The sequence below is a fragment of the Phocoena phocoena genome, chromosome 1, assembly GCF_963924675.1.
Source record: "Phocoena phocoena chromosome 1, mPhoPho1.1, whole genome shotgun sequence".
Classification (NCBI taxonomy): domain Eukaryota; kingdom Metazoa; phylum Chordata; class Mammalia; order Artiodactyla; family Phocoenidae; genus Phocoena; species Phocoena phocoena.
Genome location: NC_089219.1, coordinates 134,411,779 through 134,431,314, shown reverse-complemented (window position 1 = coordinate 134,431,314; position 19,536 = coordinate 134,411,779). Strand labels below are relative to the sequence as shown.

Sequence of the window (19,536 nt, the reverse complement as noted above, 5' to 3'; positions counted from 1 at the left end):
CTCCCTACCCCCCTATTTTGAATAGTTAACTCCTAGCTGTTCTTAGGTCAAGTGTTACTTTCACAGGGGATTCTCTTGATTTCCCCCAAAGGTCAAATCTCCCCTTTATGTGCTTTCATGGCACCGTATATTTCTATCTTTAACATTTTGTGTAGGAGTTGTAATTTAACACATAAATCCTCATAATTATTTGGTTAATGTCTGTCTTCTCTGCCATACTCTTAGCTCCATGAGGTCAGGGACCTTGTCCATTCTGCCTCATGAATGTACACTGGTACTTAGTTCAGTACCTGGTATATAGTAGGCATTCAGTAAATTCAGTAAATATTATGGTATAATTGAGTGAACTTTGTCTCCAGAGATGTGTACGGCTCTGCCTTTTTGCTCTATTTCCTTTGCAGGTCAGAGTTGATGTCCATTTCTGTGGGGTTAACTTTGTTGATATTTTGGCCTGTCGTGATCAGTATCAGGAAAGGCCCCAACTTCCCTTCACACCCGGTGAGTAGGAAGGGGCCAAGTGACTGCTTCAAAAAAAGAAGATATAGAGTGTTTTCAGAACCATGTGCTTCATCTTGGGCACTACGATGGCGGTGTCTGCCTGCTGTCAGTGGTGTCTTAGATATGTCAGCCTCACTACTAATTAGAATCACTAGATTGCAAGTGCTGTGAGGGAAGGTTCTATTACTGTCTTGCTCATCGTTATTTCCCTCCCCCCACCCCCAGCCCCATTAGTACTCTTGTATCTGGCTCATAGTAGATGCTCAATAAATACTTGATGGATTGATTGATTGAAATATAGTTGATGTACAATGTTATGTTAGTTTCATGTGTACTACATAGTGATGTGACATTTGCATACATTATGAAATGATCACTATGGTAAGTCCAGTAACCATGTGTCCCATACAAAGTTATTACAATATTATTGACCATATCCTTATGCTATATATTATATCCCTGTGGCTTTTTATTTTACAACTGAAGATTTGTACCTCTTAATCCCCTTCACTTATTTCATCCACCCCTCAATAAATACTTTAAAAATGCGTAAATGAACAAATACAATTTTACATATCATTATGCTCACCAGAATCCTGATCAGAACCATCATTGGCCGTAGTCATTCCCTTTCATTCCTTGACAGTGCCTCAATTTTGTTTTTACCCTGAAGGATCATAAACATCTGGTTGCAGCTAAAACTCTCAGTCCTCATGAATACATTCCCAAAGAAACCTAATACCAGAGGATCAGAAAGAAACAGTTTATACATTTCTTAGCAGCCTGCTCTCTGATTTGCATTATGCCCAATCTGATTACATTTAGATCCTGAATATGTGGACCAATGACTGATTTTTGTTGCTGAAATTTATTAAAAGAGATATAAGTATAGTTTAGTATGTATCTGTATATATATATATATATATATAAGTAATATACAGTTATATACTGTAAATATACAGTACACGTATATTTTATACAGATATATACTATTAGGGATGCAGTGATTGCATATTAGGGATACAGTGATTGCAAAATAGTTGCTGTGTTTTGGCCTTAGGGTACTTGGTTAAGTCTCAACTCAACAATTGGAACCATTTCCCTCTGTTTGTATTTGTTGAAATGCTGGATGGGGGAAGATGTCATACTCAATTGAGTTATTCTTCTGGCGGCTCAGTGGGAAATGTATGATAATTAAATTCAGAAATTTGGAGGTAGAAGAAGAAAGGGCAGACAACACCAATTCATCCAACTGAGCCAAGTACTATGTGAATAAATATAGTTCATGTCCTCGAGGGCCTCATAGTTCAGAAGAGGAGACATGGGAACAGATAAATACAATATGATGAATTTGTCACTGAGGTGCTGTAGGAACCCAAGGCCCCAGTGATCAAGGTCAAAAGTACTTGTGTACCCGCGATTCTCTGTGCTTTCGCCCATTCTTAAAATTTTCATTTGTGTCACGGTAAGAATGGGACTACTATAGCTTTTTAGGTTGTTATCACGAAATCTTAGTTCACTTTCCTGTGCTTTGGGTACAACACTCTTACCCTTCTTCCTGGGTCGGGGGAACACAAACCCTCTCAGCTCCAGATTACTCATAGGACGGCCTGTTGATCAGGGTTTTCTCATCTCTCTTGTGCTGGGCTTTACAGATAATCTTTAAACTATTTGTTTTAGGAATGGAGTTTTCTGGGACAGTATTGGAGACAGGCACAGATGTCAGCATGGTGAAAGAGGTAAATTAGTTGAATCTAGGGAATTGATGTGTGGGTAACTATGAGAAATGTGCTAACCTCATTTGTAGCCAAAGGGTCTTGCTTCTCCTGGACTTTGCCAACAGACACCAAAGGGAAAACGAGACGGAGCAGGGAGAAACTAATTCTGAATTGAGGGAAGGAAGTCTGTGGAAGTTCCTGGCTTCGTTAAATATTTTATTACTAATAAAAGGCAGCACCTGGATTTTTAGTTACTGAGAGGATAGAGAATTCTCAAGTTTCAGTCTCATGTGAAAGAAATGAACACTGGGATTCTAATTCATATTAGTCTTTTTCTTTTTTTTTCTTTTTTTCTTTTTTTTGCGGTACGCGGGCCTCTCATGTTGTGGCCTCCCCCGTTGCAGAGCAAAGGCTCCGGATGCACAGGCTCAGCGGCCATGGGCCTAGCGGCTCCACGGCATGTGGGATCTTCCCAGACCGGGACACGAACCCGTGTCCCCTTCATCGGCAGGTGGACTCTCAACCACTGTGCCACCAGGGAAGCCCCATATTAGTCTTTTTCTTGCTCAGTCCTATCATTGTCCAAAATGTGCTCAGATTGGCTTGGCCACCTGATGGGGGTAGTGAGAAAATGGCTGAATTATTTACTGAACAGTAACACTGAACAGATAATTAAGGGAACCTGTGTCTTAGTGGGTCAGAAAGAAAGATTTTCTTTCTTTTTTGGATTAATTCGGGAAGGGATAAATAGCAAGGGCATGCATTTGAACATACCCTTAATGGTATTTTCCCTTCAGGGAGATGGAGTTATTGGCGTGAGTGGCTTTAATGGTATGGCTGAAGAATGCATCACTGACCACAAGGTAGCCCTACCTCTCAATACTAATCCTTGGAGATATTTTTTCTGCTTTCTTTTCTTTACTTTTCATCTATCCATCATTCCTTCTTCTCCTTTCCCTCTCTTTCTTTGTATTCTTTTGGTTATATCTTGTTTCTCAACCAAGCACTTCTTTCTTTCAAATGCTAACCCCCCCCCTTTTTTTTTTTTTTGCGGTACGCGGGCCTCTCACTGTTGTGGCCTCTCTCTCCCGTTGCGGAGCACAGGCTCCGGACGAGCAGGCTCAGCGGCCATGGCTCACAGGCCCAGCCGCTCCACGGCATGTGGGATCTTCCCGGACCGGGGCACGAACCCGTGTCCCCTGCATCGGCAGGTGGACTCTCAACCACTGCGCCACCAGGGAAGCCCTAAACCCCTTTTTTATATCGGTGTGACAACACTTGCACAGAGGTTTGTTTGTGTAGAGTGGTTTAATGAAGAAGGGCATTTTGTTTTCTGAGCCCCGGAGCAACTGACTGGCTTTCCAACTGGACCATAGTTAGGTGGTTTTGGTAGAAAAACTGGTTTGGGGCATTGAGCTGGATGTAATGGGTTTCTTCCCCACGTTGAGCTTGTGAAAGAGAGAGTCCTGGGAACGTTGCCAGCCAGGGTGGGCGTGGGGTGGGCGTGGGGTGGGCTATGTTTGTGCAGGATGTGAATGATGCCCCCTAGTGGTGAACGGTACACTTTTTTAAAAAACAGCTTTATGTGAGGTAAAATTTTTATACCATCCAGTTCACTCATTATACTACAGTGGCCTGTGTTACCTCCTCTGTAAGCTGGTTCCTTCCTGATCCAGATGCCAGCCTTAGGATTTTCGAAGAGTGATGCACCCAAGTCTTGAACTTGGCCACTGCTTGCTTGGTCTTGACTTCCACTGGACTTGGTTCCTGACATGTGTTGCCCTTTGCAAATCAAATCATAATATATATATTGAGCAGCCTTTATGAAAAGGTACAGGTGCTTAATCTCTAAGTCACTGTTATCTCTTTTATAGGCACTGTGGCAGATTCCAGAAAGGGTCCCCCTCCGAGAAGCTGCTGCCCTGCCGGTATCTTATGGCACTGCTACTTTGGCCTTGGAGCATCAGGCCCATACCCAGCCCGGGTGAGAACTGTGTAGACAATAGAGGGCTAGATGGTACCTTCTCTGATACCAGAAGTGTCCACCAAGACCTTGCCCCTTCCTTTCCTTTCCCTGACCCTTACCTCATGTCTATCTGAGGAAAGGCCGAAGGAAGGTAGCGAGTGACCCAAGATTGGAGTCTGGTGACAGTGGGGATATCTTTTTGTCTGAGAGGGAATGGTAGACTGAGAACTTGGCCAATATGTATTTGGAGAAATCTATCCCTCAAGTCTGACCCCTCTGGATATCACCTCCTAGAAAACTTTACATTTTAGCCAGCTGGTTTATTTAAACTCGCTTCACTCTGGTTTTAATGGAGGCCTGTGGTATTTGTTTCTGTGAGGCTTGGTTGGGTGTACCTAACTGGGATATTTCAAACTCAGAGGTGCTGAATTTCCCACTTTACCTGGAGCATAACTACAGCTTCTTGCTCTTTTCAGAGAGCCTCAGAATTGATCCAGGGAGATGGGCTTAGTTGAGCAGTGGCTGTTACCTTCTAAAATTTGGCAGTGTTTAGTAGGAGAATGATTTTAGGACAGAATTTATGAAGCAGAAATTGGACTGGTAGTGCAAAGGAAGGCTGCCACTGGAATGAGGAAGGGACTACCTAGAGAGATTAAGGACCCTTACCTGGGAAGTCTTCAAGACGGGACTAAATTAGCACTGATCTACATACATAACCCAGCCTGAGAAGCTGGAGAGCATACATATATGTGTACATGTACATGAAGGGTTGAATTAAATGGCCTCTCAGTTCTCTTCTTGCTTGAAAATGTCCTAGCTTCAAAATGTTTGTGAAATCATACCGTTGGAGGAGTTTTGATTTCTTGAGTAACACTCATCTTTCTCTGGCACAGAGAAGTTGTTTTAGTGACAGCAGCAGCTGGAGCCACAGGCCATGCCGTGATTGAAGTGGCAGCAAATGTTCTTCAGGCCAAGGCATTTGCATGTTTGATTCTCCATTAAAAAATATCATACCTCTTATTTTCAAACATGGAATATATTCATTTATTTATTAAAAATCATGTGCAAGTTACTGGGGATGTAAAGTAACCTAGAGTAGGGTCTTGCCATCTGTTTGCTTGCAGACTAGTGAGGGGACTTAGGAGTAAACCACGCATCCTTCTGAGTTACTAGAACCTGGCAAGGTTCAATTCGCTTCACAACCTCTGAAGATTCTATTCCTTCTACCTATAATGCTCTAAACTGTCCCCCACCGAGCTTCAAATTTAAACTCAGATGCCGCTTTTTTGGAGAAGTATTCTTTGTCCCTCAGGAGATGTTTGTCCCCTCCCCTGGACTATTTGTATGTGGTCTCATAGCATCCTGTACTTCTCTTTCATAGCATGTGGTTAATCCTTTACTTGTGTCATTACTAGATCAATGTGTCCCTCCCACTGGACTGTAATCCCCATCAAGGCAGGAGTAGTGTCTGTTTGATTCATTATTGCAGTCCCAGCACCTAGCATGGTGCCGAGACCTAAGTAGGCACTCAATAATTATTTCTTGAATGAATGAATAAATACATGAAAGCAAGACCCACCTCTCTACAGGGGCTTTTCTAGGAGGCTGCGGGTGTTAGAGAAGAAGGATTTCTTGGAGGAGGTGGACATTTAAGCTGACTTTTGCAGGACTGATAGCAGTTGAATAGAGGAAGAAGGGAAGGGAAGGCCATTTTAGTGGTGGGAGGACATATTAGAAGACAGAGACATAGGTACTAACGTGATGCATTCAGGGAATTGCAAATAGCATCTGTGGGGCGAAGGATGTGTGTGGGGAACAGTGGGAGATGACTCTAGGGAGGGGGGCAGAGATAAAATCATGAGACACTGAGGAATTTGAACATTTCTTGGAAGCTGCAGGAGCTATTGAGGATTTTGTAGAGAAGTGACATGATCATCTTTGCATTTTGCAAAGTTCACTTTGGTAGCAGTGGGGATGAGGGATAGGGGCAAGGTCAGAGGCAATAGGACAGATTCCTGGAGCAATCCAAGCCAGAAGTGATGATACTTGAAACAAGGCACTGGAGGCGATGATCAGAGAGATACCAAAGTAGAAGAAAATAGAGAATTTGGTGACTGGGGAGCATCCTGATATAGTTGAAGGAACAAAGACTTTGACATTAGCCCGACCTAGGGGCAAACTGTAGCTCTGTCTCTGGCTTAATAGCTTCAGTTTCCTCATTTGTACAATAATGCTTTCTCATTGGGTGGTTGTGGGAATATTGAGGTCACTCGTGCCATGTGCCTGTTTGAGGGCATGGTGTGTCATGGAGGATCCCTTAAAAAGGGATCCTGTTATTATTAGATATTGAGTGGGAAGGCGCAAACTAGGTGCACTTGGGGATTTGCCATTTGTTGGGACTGAGAACCCAGGAGGACATGGTGAGTTCAGTTTTGGATGTGCTGAGTGTGAGGTTCCTGCGTAGCCTGCGGTTGGGATATCCAGAGGCGCCAAGATGCTATACAGGTTTGGTGATAATTGGACTGGTGTGGAATTTCTCCAGGTGGCAGCTCTCTTTTCTCACATTGACTTTCTTTTGGGAAGGACATATGAGTTCTGAAAGCAGTCTTAGATACCAGGAGGCTCTTCATGGAGTATTAACACATTTCAACTCAAAAGTGAGGGCTTTTAGCACCTCTCTTAACGGGGAGACCACAGTTAGTCTCATTGTCTAGAACCACTGACTATTTAACATTTCTGGGAAGATAAAACTGTACCATTTGTTTTATTTATTTATTTTTAATTTTTTAAAAAAATATTTATTTACTTATTTTTGGCTGTGTTGGGTTTTCGTTTCTGTGAGAGGGCTTTCTCTAGTTGCGGCAAGCGGGGCCACTCTTCATCGCGGTGCGCGGGCCTCTCATTATCGCGGCCTCTCTTGTTGCGGAGCACAGGCTCCAGATGCGCAGGCTCAGTAGTTGTGGCTCACGGGCCTAGTAGCTCCGCAGCATGTGGAATCTTCCCAGACCAGGGCTCGAACCTGTGTCCCCTGAATTGGCAGGCAGATTCTCAACCACTGTGCCACCAGGGAAGCCCTATTTTTAATTTATTTTAAAAGGAGATTCTGCTACTTTTTTTTTTTTGGTTGCACTGGGTCTTAGTTGCAGCGGTTGGGCTCCTTATTGTGGCAGGTGGGCTCCTTAGTTGTGGCATACATGTGGGATCTAGTTCCCTGACCAGGGATCAAACCCGGGACCCCTGCATTGGGAGCGTGGAGTCTTATCCACTGCACCACCAGGGAAGTCCCTACCATTTGTTTTAAATAGTTATAGGAAGTTAAGTAGAGAGAAAAATTTGTTTTAATTCAGATATTAAAATTAATCTAAGCTATATTTTCTTTAGCAGCAATAATGGTTTTAAGCAAAAACAAACAAAAAAATAATGTCATCATGCCACCTACTTGGAACAGGTCATTTTGATAACATCTTTCATTCACAGTATTTCATATTGCTTTCACATTGCCTCCACAGCAATTATCTTACCCTTGGTCCTCACAGACCCCTTGGGAGATGGGGAATGCAAGTGTTTATTATCCCTATTTCACAGACAAAGAAGGTGAGGCACAAAGAGAGAAAATGATTCACAGCAGGCCTCACTGGGACCTACAGAGAATCCTGGGGTTGGAATCAGGTGCCTGACCCTTGACTGGTGTCTTCCCTCTGTGGCACTGTGTGCTGATAGCAGTCAGTGAAATGCAGATGTTTGAGGGTTCCACGGGAGAGTATATGAGGGTAACTTTCAGTTTCAAATAGTTATGGGTGAGTTTGGAATTTTTGAAGGACACAGATGTTCTTGGGTGTTTGCACATTCTGAATGTTACCTTGGGGCCAAAGTGCTTGGGCTGGTGGATGCTGCTCAGGGCTAAGGCACCTCTAGGCAATTCTTGAGTGTCTGAAGATTTTCTGGAGACTTCCAAACCCCAGACCTCCTCACAATATCACCCACAGCCATCTATGCCATCTTTGGCAGGTCTTAGGCATGGCTTTCTCCCAGGGTGATGGAGTGGAAAAGCATGGGCTTTGGAATCAGCAGCATTGGATTTGAACAGTTGTTCTATCACCTACTACCTGGATGATCCTGGCTTAATTATTGGGTTGGACAAGAAGTTTGTTTGGTTAGTGAATACATTGTTCAGTAAAGTTCTTCATGAAAATGAAAAATGTGTCTTTTATTTTTACTTAAAACAGAACAAACTTTTTGGCCGACCCAATACTTAACCTCTCTGGGTCTTTGTTTCCATCTACAGAATGGGAGTAACTGTACCTCCCCCATAATGTTCTTATGAGGTTTAAATAGAATAAACGATTGCATATGTGTAACAATAGATTCAGTTTATCCAACACTTTGTTTTCTAAGTGCTTTATATACACTATTCCATTTAATTTTAAAAATTTATCTTATTTTATGGATGGGGTAACTGAAGCTTAGAGGAGTTGGCAGGCAAAATAGAGGTTAAAAGCATGAACTCTAGAGACGAATTACCTGGGTTTGGATCCCAGTTCTGCCTCCCATGAGCTGTGTGACCTTGGGCAAGATACTTAACCTCTTTTGCCTCAGTTTCTTCATCTTTAAAATGGGGATAATAATAGTATGCATATTATTGGGATATTAAGATTAAATGAGTTATTAATATATGTAAAGCATTTAGAATAGTGTTGGGCACATAGTAAGCACCATGTAAGTGTTAGTTCTTACTAAGTAATTTGCCTTAGGTAATACAGCTAGTTAGTAGCAGAGCCAGGATTTGAACTCAGGTCTGTCTGACTTCAAGATCTTTCCATTGAATCATGTTTTACCCTCTGAGAAGTTTTTCCTGATCTTGTAGATCGAGGTTAGATACCTCTAGCTTGCACATACTGGACCCAGTATGATGGCAGTACTTCTGCCATCATACTGCTGGATCTTGCTTTTTTGACTCTAAGCTGGTTATTTAGCTTGTGTCCTTACTACTTGACTCATAGTGGGTACTCAATAAATGGTGGTTTTAATTTGCATTTGGAGAAGAACTTGTGAGTGTCTCCTGAACTGTCGCCTAGCTAGACCCACTGGGGTTCCCGGATTCCTGGAAATGTGGATCACGTTGCCAGTGGGTATGCAGGGGCCAGTGTGATGGTGCTGTGTGATGGGCCTTATGTGTTGGGTTGAGGCTGATGCTAGGACAGTGAGGTCACGCTGGTTTCCTTCTTTAGTTGGAGGCTGGGTGGGTGGGGTGAGCCTTCTTGGTACGTATTCTGGACCATCAGAAGCATTGTGTTCTTTATGTAGGTAATAGCTGCAGCCGTGCAAGCTGGCGATGCAGAGGGGTGCACAGTCCATCGTGAGCTACAGTCAGGGCAGCCTGAAGGAAGCAGTGGGGAAGCTGGTGGGCAGTGGTGGGGTGAACGTGGTCATTGATACCGTGGAAGGAGATATCTTCCTGGAGGCTCTCCGCAGGTACATGCAGTGGTCCTCCCGAGTGGGCTAGACCTGGGGCTCTGCAGAAACCTTTCCAGACCTCTGTCTTCCTTCTGGCCTTGCTTCTTTTTTGTCTTTGCTGCTCACTTTTCCCATAGCCACCGGCATCAACGAGAACAGCTGAGTGGCCGGGTGAAAAGGAATAGAAGCAGAGGGAAAATCAGGAAATGCTTAAATATAGCAAAAACAAAATAGCCAACTGGAAAATATCCAAAAAACGACTGCGGACTCTCTAGTTGGAAATATCAAATATTTTAGAAATTATACATGTGTTAAATTCAGCTATGCCTGCCCCCACTAACTACTTTATATACATGGTGTCGGTAATTCTTGAGATCATTGTTCAGATGTTAGAATTACTGGGGTGGCAGTCTCCCATTCACTGAGCAGCAAGGTACAGACTCTTTTGATCTTACTGGTTTCTGAAGCAGCAACCAGTATAGGTGTCTCCTTGACTTGTTTTATTAAAAAAAAAAAAATCACTGGAGATTTCATGGGACTGCTGTAACCACACCAATTCTCATTCTGTTTCAACCAGGGACCCTGGAGGGCTCTGATAATGTTAGCTTCATTTCTTGTGTCATCCTGGTAAGCACAGTTTTGTGGTTTATCTTAGTTTAAAGTAGAAGAGACAGAAGCAGAGAGAGCAGCTTGCCCACAGAAGGGATCCATGTGGTTCTATAGCCCCTGTGCATCACTGCACTGTGTCCACTACTGTGCTTAGACAGGAGGCAAAGGGAGGAGTGTGTTGACTAAATGGGGAGCCAGGACAGAGGACTGCTAATACATACCCTTCTCTTGCCTTCCAGGTAATAGTATTTTGTCAATTATTCAAAATTCCCTAGAAAAGTATATAAATTAAATGTGTCCTAAAGTAAGCATTAGTGTAAAGCAAATGATGCTTCATGAGAGTGTCTGAATTCTTATTCTTGCTTCCTAAGTTCAAAATTTTCAAACTGAGTTGTTCAGCATTGGAATGATATCTGTTTATACCTGATTCCCTTCCACAAAGTAGTTGAGTAGTTAAATAGACAGCTTTGATTCTAAAGTGGGTTCCCTTACAAGACTGGCTAGTTTCTCTGACCCCCTACTATCTTGCTTATGGCTTATTTTTCTATTTTCCTACAGAGGAATACAAATTGGTGTAGAATGGGTCACCCCTGCCAGTTTGTAAGGTCAATAGGAATTCCTAGCTGGGTGTTTAATGCATGTTGCTTTTTTTGTTAATTGTGGTAAAATATACAGTAACCTAATATTTAGCATTTTAACCATTTGTAAGTATACAATTAAACATGTTGACAATGTTGTGTCAACATCCCCAACAAAAACTCTGTACCCATTACACACCTGCCCCCCACCCCCAAAACCTGCTTTGTCTCTCTGAATTAATGTACATTGCTTTCTCTCCCCTCATTCTGTGTTTTTTTAATTGTGGTAAAAAATACATAACAAAAGACTTGCTACATTTACCATTGTAAAGTATAAGTTCAGTAGTGTTAAGTATATTTACATTGTTGTGAAACAGATCTCCATAAGTTTTTCTTCTTGCAAAGCTGAATTCTATATCCATTAAACAACAGCTCCTCTTTCCCCGCTTCTCCCCAGCCCTTGGTAACCACCATTCTACTTTGCTTCTATGAATTCGACTACTTTAGATACCCCATATAAGTAGAATAATACAGTAGTTGTCTTTTTGTAAATGGCTTATTTCACTTACCATAATGGCCTCAAGGTTCATGCATGTTTTAACATGTGACAGGATTTCCTTCCTTTTTGAGGCTGAATAATATTCTACTGTATGTATATAACACATTTTGTTTAAACATCCATCAGTTGATGGACATTTGGATTGTTTCCACCTCTTGGCTATTATAGATAGTACTGCTGTAAACATGGGTGTACAAATATCTCTTCAAGACCCTGCTTTCACTTCTCTTGGATATAGATTCAGAAGTGAGATTGCTGGATCATATGGTAGTTCTATTTTTAATTTTTTGAGGAACCTCCATACTGTTTTCCATAGCATTTGCACCATTTTACAATCCCACCAACAGTCCATGAGGGTTCCATTTCTCTAAATCCTTGCCAACACTTATTTTCTGTTTTTTTTTTCTTTTTTTAAATAGTAGCCATCCTAATGGCTGTGAATGTACATTGCCTTTTATAATCTTTTTTTTCTTCTCCTTTTCCCCTCAGCCTGGCATGGGAGGGCAGGATTGTGGTGGTGGGTTTTGCTGGAGGAACCATTGCTTCTGTGCCGGCCAGTCTTCTGCTCCTGAAGAATATCTCTGCCATGGGGCTGTACTGGGGCCGATACCAGGACCAGAACTTTCCCCTCTTCTTCAGAGGCCTGTCCTCAGCAATTCAGTACTGCCAGGAAGGGTGCATCCAGCCATACATTGGAGCGGTTTTTAAGCTGGAGGAAGTGAGACGCTCTTAAGGGATGTGATGTAGATAAGGCCAGGAAATAATCTGTGCCAAACTACTGGATAGTTTCTCTCTAGGTACTATAAATCCTCCTTTTATAGAATTAAAGAGTAAACACAATGCAGAATAATGAGGTCTCACAGGCTGCAGAGTCATAGGATTTCTCCCTGTTGGGTTGTATGGCTGTATACTCAGGCCTGGTAAGCCAGTGGGAAACTGAAACTGTGAAGGCCTTGAAGGAGCTGGATTTTGAGGGCTCTGTCTACATCACTGGTGTCTTAAATAGAGGGATGTGATAGTGCTTAGAAAATAATTTACCCGTGTTGATATGAACTCTGAACTTCACAACATACAAGTCTAAAAAGGAAGCACTTAACTTGACCTTTGATTTTAGAATACAGACTCCTTTAAAGTACAACCAGATGATTTAAGCTGGAGTTCTGTGAACAGAACACCAAAATCATGCTCAGTATCATATGACTATAATTCATCCATTAGTCACTGTAGTTAATTTCATTGGCTGTTCAAGCCCTTTTTCATTCCCTCACAGTCCCATTAATGTGGCCTAAACTTCCTCCAAAGTATAATTGTGTGCATTCATATGCAGTATAGTTGTAAATGTGATTCTGTTATGCATTCACTGTGAAGGGTTTGTTTTCTTTTGGTTGCACCTTGTGGCTTATGGGACCTTAGTTTCCCAACCAAGGATCGAAACCCGGACCCTGGCAGTGAAAGTACTGAGTCCTAACCACTGGACCTTCAGGGAATTGCTGAAGGGTTTTTTTTTTTTGGCTTAATTTGTTTTAATGTTCAAAAAACTGTTTTGGTAACTCTAGTCAGCCACTGATGGAGGTGGTGTTCCATTCATATGCAGACTAGTGGAGCCCAAGCTGCCAGGCTTCATTGCTCTCCAGCCTTCCATTTTTCTGTTTTTCCTATGATGAGGCACATTCTTCTCAAACATGTTTTACTTTCCTCCTCATCTTTTTGGTATGTCAGTCAAGAAGGTAATGTTCAGTGGTAAAAAGGGAACCTGACTGGCCGTCAGATAACTGTTGGATTCGATTCTGTTTTAGCTCTGTCCCCATCTGGTTACAACTTTGTGGAAGTCCTCTCACCTTTCTGACCTTCACTTTCCACATCTCTGAAGTTGAGGGGCAGGAATTCCTGCCGTGGCACTTTCACTGCCAAGGCCGGGTTCAATCCCTGGTCGGGGTACTAATATCCCATAAGACGTGTGGCATGGCCAAAAAAAAAAAAAAAAGTTGAGGGGTAGGACGGTATCAGTGGCTTTCAGATTATACTTCCGAGCCACATTCGGGATGGGGGGTTGCTGGTGTAGACTTGAGCCTCTTGGGCTCTGGGACTCCATTTCTGCTGCTGAGGCCTGAGTAGCTGCACGTTTTTATTTTTTTATTCATGCTTTTCTTAAGAAAAGGTTTTGTGGCTTAAAAACTTGAAAACCACCAGTTTAGAGAATTTCTGGATCCCTTTGCATCTTGTGGCTTTTATTATGTGACTCGTAAACTGAGGTTTGCTGTACCTGTGGCTCACACACACCTGTTGATGGAGGATAAGCACAGTTAGGCAGTACCGGCGTGGAACTGCGTGCTAGTCTGTGCTGTTTCTTCTCTGCTTTGGTGTGTTCTAGGTGCATCTGGTAAGAGAAGAAGCCAGAGGTAGATTACGGTTTTAATCATCCACAATGATATCCTCTCTTCTCTTAAAAACAAATCACTAACCCGCTGTCAGCTTCCATTTGCCCTCCTTTTCACTGAGGAGGGCACATAGGATTTTTCTAGTTCTTCCCACTCTGCTGACCTTCCCGTTATCAACTGTTCCCCGAGGCCACGCTCCCTAACATATTTCAAGCATCTCATTTACACACCATCCATTTACTATTTCTTCCCTTTCTGCTTCTTTCAATATGCAAGCCATTTAGAATGATAGTAATAACGGCAGCTCACAGATGTTAGGTGCTTATTATGGGTCAAGAACTGTGCTAAGCACTTTACAGGCATCTTCTCACCTAATCTTTGCAACAACCCTTTGAGGTATGAACCATTTTTATCACATGTTGCAGATGAAGAAATCAAGACTTGTAGATCTAAGAAACCTGCTGTATTGTATGTAGTAATGACAGACCCGGAATCCAGTCCAGGTGTGTTTCTGACTCCAGAATTGGAGCTCCTCATGGCTGTGTCAAACTCTCTCTTCAAACAAGCCAGGAAATTGCTTCTTAGAAACCTTATTCTAGTGTATGAAGTTTATCCATCTATCATGGAATCATCTATGTGAATGAACTATCTCACCGTTAAAATGACCAGGAATCTTGAATTTTCCTAAGCAGTACCAGAATTTATATATTTTGTTCTTTTAAAATTAAGATGATTAAATGAAATTATAATTAATTTCACTGAACTTGAAAGTCTGGATAATATTTTTTTCATGTTTCCAGGTATACGTGTATGTATCTGCTCTCTGCTTTCTATTCTATTCCTTTGGTTCACGTATCTGTTCCTATAATAGTATCACACTGTTTTATGTTTTTAGCTTTGAAGCATGTTTTAATATCTGGAAGAGTAACTCTTCCACCTGTGTTCTTCTTTTTCAAATATGACTTAGCTCTTAGTGAATCTTTATCCTTTTAGATAAATTTTGGAATAAATTTCTTTAGTTTGTCAAAAAATCTGGCTGAAATTTTGAATGGAATTGTGTTGACGTTAGAGATTAATTTGGAGCAGTACTGATATTTTTACAATTTTAAGTTGTCTCTTTTATGAACAGGGATATATTGCTATTTATTCAGATCTTTCATGTTTTTAAATAGAATTTAAAGTTGTTCTCCTTAAAGTTGTGTGGATTGTTCTGAGTTATGTTAATTACAAGTACCTTACTGGTTTTGTTGCCCTTGAGAACAATATTTTATTTCTGTTATATTTCCCAGTTGATTATTTCTGATATAGAGAAATACCAGTAATTTTTGTAAGCTGATCTTGTATCTTGTAAGTTTCCTCCATGTCTTTTCATGGCTTGATAGTTCATTTCTTTTTATCACTGAATAATATTACACTGTATGGATATACTACAGCTTGTTTACCCATTCACCTACAGAAGGACATCTTGTTTGCTCCCAAGTTTTGGCAAATATGAACAAAGCTGCTATAAACATTCTTGTGTAGGTTTTTGGGTAGATGTAAATTTTCAACTCATTTGGGTAAATACTTAGGAATGCGATGGCTGGATCATATAAGATTATGTTTAGTTTTTTTTTTTTTTTTGCAGTACGCGGGCCTCTCAATGTTGTGGCCTCTCCCGTTGCGGAGCAACAGGCTCCAGATGCGCAGGCTAGCGGCCATGGCTCACGGGCCCAGCCGCTCCGCGGCATGTGGGATCTTCCCGGACCGGGGCACGAACCCATGTCCCCTGCATCGGCAGGAGGACTCTCAACCACTGCGCCACCAGGGAAGCCCTATGTTTAGTTTTATAAGAAACTGCTATACTGTCTTCCAAAGTAGTTGTATCATTTTGCATTCCCACCAATAAAGAATGAGAGTTGCCATTGCTCCACATCCTCGTCAGCATTTGGTGGTGTTAGTTTTTGGATTTTAGACATTCCAATAGGTGTGTAGTAGAGGTATCTCACTGTTGTTTTAATTTACAATTCTCTAATGACAATATGATGAGCATCTTTTCATATGCTTATTTACCATCTATATATCTTTTTTTTTTTTTTTTTTTTTTTTTTTTTACCGGTACGTGGGCCTCTCACTGTTGTGGCCCTTCCCGTTGTGGAGCACAGGCTCCGGACGCGCAGGCTCAGCAGCCACGGCTCACGGGCCCAGCCACTCCCCGGCACGTGGGATCTTCCCGGACCGGGTCACGAACCCGTGTCCCCTGCATCGGCAAGCAGACTCTCAACCACTGCACCACCAGGGAAGCCCTGTATATCTTCTTTAGTAAAGTGTCTGCTTAGAGCTTTTGCACATTCGTAAATGGGGTTGTTTGTTTTCTTATTGTTGAGTTTTAAGAATTCTTTGTGTATTTTAGGTACAAGTTCTTTATCAGATATGCATTTTGCAAATATTTTTGTTCCAAGCTGTGGTTTATATTTTTATTCTTTTAAGTGTCTTTTGCAGAGCAGAAGTTTTTAATTTTAATATGTCCAATTTACCAATTTTTTTTCATGGATTGTGCTTCAGTGTTATATCTAAAAAACTCATTCCTAAACCTAAGGTGCCTTAGTTTTTATCTTGTCTTCTTCTGGAAGTTTTTTAGTCTTGCCTTTTACACTCATGTATAAGATCCATTTTGAGTTAATTTGGTGAAAGATATAAGGACAGTGTCTTCATTCATTTTTTTGCATTGGATATTCAGTTGTTCCAGCACCATTTCTTTTTTTTAAATAAATACATAAAGGCACACATTTATCTATTTATTTTTAAAATTTTGTTTAGTTTTGGCTGCGTTGGGTCTTCATTGTTGCATGCAGGCTTTCTCTAGTTGTGGTGAGTGGGGACTACTCTTCATTGTGGCACATGTGCTTCTCATTGTGGTGACCTCTTGTTGCAGAGCACAGGTTCTAAGTGCGCAGGCTCAGTAGTTGTGGCGCATAGGCTTAGTTGCTCTGAGGCATGTGGGATTTTCCCGGACCAGGGATTGAACCCATGTCCCCTGCAATGACAGTCGGACTCAACCACTGCGTCACCAGGGAAGTCTCCAAACTTACTTTTTAATGTGAGCTATTTTTCCATTGAAATGAAAGTTAGTTTTCAAAAATATCAAGATACCAACTTTGAAGCTAATTTTAGAATTTCCTGACACCTTTTGGGGTAGTAGAAGACATGCTGGAGAGACCCCAGGAGAGAAGGAAGACAAATCAGGATTGAGAAAAGTACACAAGCCCCACTGGGAGCTACCTTTCCCACCGTTCAGAGCTGATCAGTAGATATCACTAGTAATAAAGATCGATTGTCCCCAGCTCACTAATGTCAAAATGACTTAGATTGAAAGAGGCAGTCATTAAGGAGAGTGAGTTTCTTCAGGTTTAACAAGTATTGGTTAGAACCCCTAATGACCTGCTCTCTGCTTGCCTGTGTTCCTGCTTCATTAGACTGATTTTATTTGAAAGCATTTGACTCACATTTTAGTCATTGTTTGGTTGTTCTACTGTCTAAGCCATTAGTCTGAAAAAATAATCAATGCAGCTCCAAGTGACAGCATTTATTCTATATTCACAGACTTTTCCCAGCTCTCTCTTGTAGGCTGGCTGCTGGAGAAATCACTCCCACACAGCTACCTCTTATTTTCCTCTGTGGGTCTATCCACCTGCACACACTTCTCTTGACAACTGAAGTGAGGTTTTGTGCTATTAGCTGTGGAATAATCCTGTCTGCACATCACCCGTGTATTTGTCCCTGCTCCTTCCTCTGCAGCCTGTGTGGCTGTAGAACGCTATCTTTTCTATTGGAACTATGGTAAAGACAACGAAAGATTTGTTCTTCGGCAAGTAAAGGAAAATAAAAGTATCTGCACATAATCACTTTTATTTAACAACAAAAAAAAAGCTAAGTAAACTAAGAAAAATTCACAGTATTGTTTCTCTTATTTTCCTTCCAAGATTGTATAACTAAATAAAGAGCAGTGATTTTTTTCAAAATGTTTATTGTTTATATGGGTCATGTGAGGGAAGGAAAGGGTTGTATGTGATGTACATCCTCATTATGAAATACTAAGCAGTTATTAAAAAGAATGAGACAAACACACGTTGGCATGTCTCCTTGTTCTCTTCCGTGCTGCCTCTTTTTTTTTTTTAATAGATCTTTATTGGAGTATAATTGCTTCACAGTACTGTGTTAGTTTCTGTTGTACACCAAAGTGAATCAGCCATGTGCATACATATGTCCCCATATCCCCTCCCTCTTGAGCCTCCCTCCCATCCTCCCTATCCCACCCCTCTAGGTCATCACAAAGCACTGAGCCGATCTCCCTGTGCTACGCTGCTGCTTCCCACCAGCCAACTATTTTATATTCGGTAGTGTATATATGTCAGTGCTCCTCTCCAGACACCATGCTGCCTCTTCATCACAGCTAGACTGGAGATCTGAGCTGGAAATATGCTGATTTCTGAAACTTTATCATTGTTGAGGAATCATACACAAAGTGGTTATTTTAGCTGTACATAGAAATGGCCAGTTTCCTGAACTTTGTTGAGTTCTATCATTATCTTTAAAAATGATATTGTTAAAATAATTACAATACCACAGGGTCATTGAAAAAAGTCAAACCAGCAAGGAGTTTTTAAGTAGAAGTTTCTATTCTATTTTTCTGTATCCTGTCTCAGTCCCTTTCTCCAGGGCAACCACTGTAAGCAGTTTGGTGTTAGTCTTGCAGACCTTTTTATTTGTATTTGTTTATTTTTTATTGATATTTAGTTGACTTATAATAATATGTTAGTTTCAGGTGTATTGCAGGCCATTTAAAACATGTACACACATGCATAAACACATACACATGTATACATACACACAGAGATTTTTTAAAAATAAAGACATACATAGGTTTAAAAAATAACTGATCATAGTATTCATACTGTTCTGTAATGTACTATTTTAAATTAATAATATATCATGGACATCATTCTGTATTAGAACATATAGACTTATTCTTTTTAACAGCTGCCTAGTATTCCATAATGGGGATGTATAATCCATACAACCGTTTCCTCATTAGTGAGTTTATTCATCTATCTAACAAACATTTATTGACGTGCTTCTGTGTTCCAAGCTCAGCACAGCACGGGGAATATGATGGTGAGCAAAAGTTTACAAATCTGGTGGGGGAGACAGACATAAATTAAAACCATGCCCAAGCAGTGCCGTGAAAAGCATAGTGGAAGAATTTAACTCAGGGAGGTCAAGATTGGATTTCCTGAGCAAAGACCCTTGAACCTCTATATGAAGTTGGAGCCTTCTAGGAATCTAATTCTAGGAATTTAAATAATCAGGGAAGACAAGGAAGAATATGCTAGGACCCTGTGGCAAATGAAAGCATGGTGAGTAAAGAGGCCTGAACGAAGGCTAGTGGGGCTGGAGCTTAAGAAATGAAGGCGAGTGTTGTGAGATGAGGCTGGAGGTGGGACCAGGTTAGGCAGGACTGGTGGGCCCATTCTGGGTGTTTTGCCTTTACCCTATGAGCAATGGGATGCCATTGAAGTGTTCTAAGCAGGGGTGGGGTAGGGATGGCATGACCAGAATGGCATAGTCTATAGTGAGGAGGAAGGACTGGAGAGGGAGACCAGGTAGGAGTCCATGAAAGTCCAAATGGGAGATAATGGTCTTGGACTAAGGTGGTGATTATGGGGAAAGAGAGAAATGGACAGCACGGGAGCTGTGTGGGAGGTAAAAGTGAAAGGACTTGGTGTTAGATTGGATA

The 19,536-nt window shown here is 41.5% G+C and overlaps 1 protein-coding gene across 1 annotated transcript in view; it reads left to right on the top strand.

The window, feature by feature from the left end:
* Positions 1-12,115, top strand: part of LOC136117885 (quinone oxidoreductase-like protein 2) — a 31,586-nt gene extending 19,471 nt beyond the window's left edge. The window contains exons 6-13 of the mRNA XM_065870858.1: positions 402-498; positions 2,179-2,237; positions 3,014-3,079; positions 4,091-4,200; positions 5,076-5,167; positions 6,075-6,097; positions 9,500-9,654; positions 11,872-12,115. Of these exons, the coding sequence (XP_065726930.1) occupies positions 402-498; positions 2,179-2,237; positions 3,014-3,079; positions 4,091-4,200; positions 5,076-5,167; positions 6,075-6,097; positions 9,500-9,654; positions 11,872-12,115 (846 nt within the window). The remainder of the gene's footprint in view (positions 1-401; positions 499-2,178; positions 2,238-3,013; positions 3,080-4,090; positions 4,201-5,075; positions 5,168-6,074; positions 6,098-9,499; positions 9,655-11,871) is intronic.
* The last annotated feature ends 7,421 nt before the right edge of the window (positions 12,116-19,536 follow it).